Source organism: Heloderma suspectum, chromosome 7 (assembly GCF_057233095.1).
Source record: "Heloderma suspectum isolate Gila_16-S chromosome 7, 16-S_ref, whole genome shotgun sequence".
Taxonomy (NCBI): Eukaryota; Metazoa; Chordata; class Lepidosauria; order Squamata; family Helodermatidae; genus Heloderma; species Heloderma suspectum.
The window spans coordinates 81,642,267-81,648,345 of NC_139464.1; the positions used below are offsets into that span (position 1 = coordinate 81,642,267).

The window sequence follows — 6,079 nt, forward strand, 5'->3', positions numbered from 1 at the left end:
CCAGTGACGCCATGCTTTCCCAGGCCCTGGCAATTCTGTAAATAAATATAGGAGTCACCTACGAACTCACATCCACGAGAGGAGCTGGGCACTGGATACAAACCACAGGTGGGCTCTGGATTTTCAGGATTGGACTGGCCGCGGCAAGTCACCCGGCAAGAGGAAACCGTGCAGAGTGAGGGAGAATTGGGCCTGTTGTTTTTAGCACATATAGTACTTCCAAAGTTGTACTGCAGAAGGCTCCTAATTGACCCCATCTTCCTGCAACCTATCGCAGGAGGTGCATGGGCAGATTGCATGAAATGGCCCTCTGTCACACATACTTCTATAAATTGTCATCCAATCCCTACCCACCCCTAACCCAAATACTTGTTTGGCATATGTGAGGGCCTGTACCTTGTGTTGGGCCAAAGAGACAGATTGAGGATATTATTGGTGTACTGCCCACCCTGTTACTGAAGGGATTCCTGACCGGGCTGGCTGAGGCAGTCTCAGATGTGGTGTTGGAAAACTCTTAAGACAACGGTCTGGGAGATTTCAACATTTGTGCAGAGACTGCCTTAACATGATCAACTTGGGGCTTCGTATCTTCAACCACGGGGCTTTCTCAGTTTGTTACTGGCCCAACGCATAGGCCAGGGCATACCCTTGGCTGGGTCTTTCCCTCTGGGCATGAGGGGGATGGTCTGGATATTGGGGGGATGGGGTGGAAATTACCCTGTTGTCATGGTCAGACCGCTTCCTGGTGAAATTTGGTCTCACATTGCCGATCCCTCTCTGCAGGATTGGGGGACCCATTAAGATGGTCCATCCCCAGAGACTTGTGGAATCCGAGCAATTCCTGAATGCTCTCAGGGATTTTTCAGTAGCCAGAGCCTGCGATTCTGTCGAGGCCCTTGTCACACGATGGAATAGTGCGGTGCAAAGGGCCACTGACACAATTGCTCCAAAGTGCCTTCTTCAGCACAGTGGCGCTTGGTAAGAAGATGGCTGGAGCATAAGTGGCATAAGACTCATCATGAAGGTGATTGAACACACATAAGAGCGTATAATTGCCTACTGCATGATGGTGAAGGCAGCAAAGAAGGCTTACTTTGCCACCTCCGTTACATCCTTGAGTAGCCATCCAGCTGAGCTTTTCGAAGTGGTTTGGGGGTTGCTTACATCAAACCCAGTGAATCCAGTACTAGAACTCTTGGAGGCCTGCTGAGATGAGTTTGCAAGATACTTTGAGGATAAAATCACTTACCTTCATGCTGACTTGAACACAGCTATTGATGTAGTGTCTATTGAGGTGTCCAGTGCATCATCTTATTTATTTATTGCATTTATATCCCACCTTTTTTCCTCCAAGGAACCCAAGGCGGCGTACATAATCCTCCTCCTTTCCATTTTATCCTCACAACAACAACCCTGTGAGGTAGGTTGGGCTGAGAATCTGAGACTGACCCAAAGTCACCCAGTGAGCTTCCATGGCCAAGTGGGGACTAGAACCCGGCTCTCCTAGCTCTTAGCCCAACACTCCAGCCAGTACACCACACTTACCCTGTTTTGTGGGATCAAGTTCAGTTTTTGGAGCCTGAGGATGTGGGCAAGACACTTGAATTTGTTCGACCCACCACATGCTCTTGAGCTAGCTGCAGGGGGCTGACCAGATGCGTCAGGGAAGTGGTGAACGTGTCGTTGCGTGATGGGATGGTCCCTACTGCCTTGAAGGAGGCAGTGAAGTGACTACTCTTGAAATAACCTTCCCTTGATCCAGAGATTTGTGCTAACTATCATTCAGTTGTGATACCCAATTCTTGAGTAAGTTGCTCAAGAGACTGGTGGTGTCTCAGCTGCAGGCGCTCTTGAATGAAACATCAATGGATCCATTCCAGTCTGGATACAGGCCCAATTTGGGGATGAAATTGGCCTTGGTTGCCCTGATGGATGACCATCTTCGGGAGAGAGATGGGCGGAGTGTGACCCTGTTACTTCTCGAGTTGGGAGTTGGAGGCACTGATCTACAGTGCTTCAACTTGTACTTGTGGGGTTGGTTCCAGAGAATAGCATTGGGTGACTGCACCTCAGCCCCATGGCAGCTGAACTGTGGGGTACCACGGGGCACCATCCTGTCCCCAATGTTATTTAATATCTATATGAAGCGGTTCGGAGCAGTCATCTGGAGATTTGGGGCAAGGTGTACACCAGTAAGCAGATGACACCCCCAGCTCTAGTTCTCTGTGACATCTGAATTGGGATTGGCCATGCACATCCTGAACCAGTGCCTGGATGCAGTTATGGCTTGCATGAGGGCCAATCAACAAACTAAATCCTGATAAGAAAGAGACCGTATGGGCTGGCAGTTTCCAGGTCCGAGAATTGGGGTGTTTGCCTGTTCTGGATGGTATTGCACTCCTTCTGAAGGAGCAGGGCCGTAGTTTGGGGGCACTACTGGATCCCTCTTTGTCACTGGAGGCCCAGGTGGCCTGGAGCACCCATTACCAACTTCGGTTGGTATGCCAACTACACCCATTCCTGGATAGGGATAGTCTAGCCTCAGTGATCCATGCACTGGTAACCTCATGACTACTGCAATATGTAGGCATGGCGGAGAATTCCGCCACGGATCTTGGTGAGGCCAAATGCCAGTGCATTCAGCCCCCCGAAATCAGTGGTGGAACGAAGCCCCCCCCCCGTGAAATGGGCCCGGAATGGAGCACCTACCTGCTGCCGTCTGTGCTGCGTTGCTTCTTCCGTATAGCCATGATAGGCTACGTAAATAGTTACGTAGCCTATCATGGCTTATGCAGGGACGCCGTTTGCGTTCCCTTTTTTTTCCGCCGTGATGGGCTGCGTAAATATTTACGTAGCCTATCAGGGTAAAACAGAGGGGCGCAAATGGTGTAGTGGTCGCCATTTGCACCCCTCTGTTTTGCCGTAATAGGCTACATAAATATTTACGTAGCCTATCACGGCGGAAAAAAAAGGGAACGCAAATGGCGGCTGCCGTAGCCACCACCATTTGCATTCGCTGTTTTTGTGTGTGTGTTTTTTGCCGTGATAGGCTACGTAAATATTTACGTAGCCTATCACGGGCTGGCGTAGGGACGCAAATGGCGTCCCCTACACAGGACGCCATTTGTGTCCGCACCAGCCCGGCAGTGGCTGGAGGCCCTGCTGCGGGTTGGCCCGGCTGGCGGCTCTGCGGCTTGGCCACGGAGCGGAGCCAGCCGGGCAGGATTCCGGGGGGGGGGGGACGGATCGCCTCCCCCCCCGTCGAGGATTCTGGGGGGAGGATCGGATCGCCTCCCCCCACCTGCGGAACCTGGCAGAGCCAGGTAAGTGGGGTTTCGTATACCCCTAGCAATATGTTCTATGTGGGGCTGCCCTTGTGCATGGTTCAGAAGCTGCAGCTAGTGCAGAATGCAGCAGCTAGGTGCTCACTGGGATACCCAGCTATGCCCACATAACACCTGTGTTAAAAGAACTGCCCTGACCACCTATTAGTTACCGAACAAGCTTATGCTGTTGTCATATAATGCTCTCAGCAACTTGGGACCAAGATACCTAGCAGACCACCTTCCCTTAGATATATCGAGGTGATCTTTAAGATCACCAGAGGAGGCCTTGCTGGCCATTCAGAAGTGAACAGAAAGTCACCATGAGGTACCCTGATGGCAGGCCTTCTCTGTGGCGGCACCTACCCTCTGGAAAACCTCCCTCGTGCAGTTTGGAAGGCAGAAAATGTGACATCTTTTAAATGCCTCCTGAAAATGCACTTGTTCACTCAGGCTTTCCTGGGGCTGTAAGTAAAGTAATCATGCTGTTCCATTTTACTGTTCCTTGAATTGTTTTTACTGTAGTTGGAAGTGTTTTTAATGTCTTTTAATGTTGTGGTTTTAGTATTGTATTTAAATGTATTTACTATTTATTGTGAACCGCTGAGGGATTTTATTATATTCAGTGGTATACAAGTGTCTCTCTCTCTCTCTCTCTCTCTCACACACACACACACACACACACACACACAATAAATCAATAAATAAAGGCAGAAAATCTGCATTGATGCCAGGGTCATGAAATATGTGCAGTTATGCATAGTGATGCTTGTACATCTCTAAACATCCGTCCCCTTCAGCTGTGTTGGGCAGAGGGATCCTTCTGCAAGTGGAGCTCTGCCACCCAATTTTTGGGGATCCCTTCTCCCTTCACACTACAGCCTACCCCATTTAGTAGTGTCCTCTAACCCTCTGTGTAGCATTGGGGGGAGGGGGGGCTGGAGGAGCTGCTCTGGGGAGGAAGGGGAGGGGAAGTCTGCTTCCACTGGTCCAGTTGCACATGCCTCAATCTGGACCCAACCCATAGAGCATAGAAACACTGACTGATTTGACATCATAGCAACTGGAGAGGTCCCACAGGATTTTAAAAAGTGTGTATGGGTTTTTGACTCACAGCACAATAGTCTGCACCATTCTGAATAATGTGGTGGCATGAACAAATCTGGTTACCTCCATTTAGAAGCTACACCAGAATATTTGTGAATAGATTAAATAGCATTGGACCTGAGGATAGGATACATCTGCTTGGAGTACCACCTCAGTGTACTTTCTTTCATTGTGAAAACTGTGTATTTATTCTCCTCTCGGCTTCTGTGTCTTTTAGGCAGTTTCTAATCCACAGAGAGGCCAACCTCTTATCCCATGGCTCTTTTGTTTCCTTAGGATTCTGAGGAACTTTATCAAAAGATCTTTGAGAATCCAAGTCTGTCAGAGTACCAGTATCATTCTCTCCAGAGCCTTGGGCAGAGGGCTATGTCCAACAAAATGAGAGCCATCGCCTAATGAGCATGACAGACTCTCCTCCCATCACTTGTATCATTTAAATTTGTTGGCCAATTAGAAAATATCTTTAGCTAGGATAACAATTGAGCCTTCAATTGATAGACAAACAACTTCTACAGAAATAAATGTCTTGTGAGAAATCAATACAGCAGAAGATAATTATTACATGAATGAGACTGGGCTCTGTTTAACATTTGATGATTATTAAAAGAATGCCAAAGTAAAAAAAAATGTACTAAATACAGCAAATTTCCCTGTTATCCCTAGGAAATGAAGATTTCTGAAGTAAATGTAGGCAGATAATTTAAGAGAAGATCAAGTTTAATAGCAGACTGGGATCTGTGAAAAAGAGATCAAGTTCAACAGTAGCGTGGTGGCCTGGTATATGGCAAGGTATAAAATAATTTCTGCGAATAGCCTAGCATTGAGCATTAAAGAGCTACAAACCATGTCCTGACATTTTTTACAACATTGAAGAATGTGAGCCCTCAAAATTGGTCATATAATATAAATACTATTTTAAAACTGGCGTTCTATAAACCAGCTGCCCCCAATCTGGTGCCCTCCAAATGGGTTGAACAATGTATTATCCCTAGCCTGAACAGCCAATGGCCATGCTGGCTGGTGATTATGGGACATAGACATAGAATCATAGGGTTGGAAGGGGCCTACAAGACCATCGAGTCCAACTCCCTGCTCATTGCAGGAAGCCTAATTCCCAGGCAGTTCCCCATCCAAGTACTAACCAGGGCTGACCCTGCTTAGCTTCCGAGATCAGACAAGGTCTGCATAGGATAGCATATTTGGAGGGCACCAAGTTAGGGAAGGCTGCTATAAACAGTCTTCCATTCCTCAGAAAAGGGCTTTATGAGAAAGTGTGTATTGCACTCTCCTGGCGCAGCCTCCAGTCTCCTGGAATCTGTGAGTATTGCATAATAATATGTACACAGGTCCCAAATCCACCTGCATAATGTATTTAGGCTGTTATGTAGTACAAGCAAAGGGCGGGATGCGCCTCATCTAGTCTGATCTTGGCAGCTAAGCAGGGTCAGCCCTGGTTAGGACTTGGATGGGGGGGCGCCTGGGAATCAGGCTTCCTGCATTGAGCAGGGGGTTGGACTCGATGGTCTTGTAGGCCCCTTCCAACCCTGATTCTATGGGGGGCAGGGACAGCCTTCATCCTCCAGTTGTGAGGGCTATTATTCATAAAACACAGCTTTGCATGACATCACAACTGGAGAGGTCCTATGAGG

At 48.2% G+C, this 6,079-nt stretch overlaps 1 protein-coding gene across 1 annotated transcript in view; it reads left to right on the top strand.

Annotated features, from left to right (window-relative positions):
• The window catches only part of LOC146340005 (uncharacterized), a 41,933-nt gene extending 36,658 nt beyond the window's left edge, over positions 1-5,275 (top strand). The window contains exon 8 of the mRNA XM_084810777.1: positions 5,094-5,275. Coding sequence (XP_084666903.1) covers positions 5,094-5,100 — 7 coding nt within the window. The 3' untranslated portion in view covers positions 5,101-5,275. The remainder of the gene's footprint in view (positions 1-5,093) is intronic.
• The last annotated feature ends 804 nt before the right edge of the window (positions 5,276-6,079 follow it).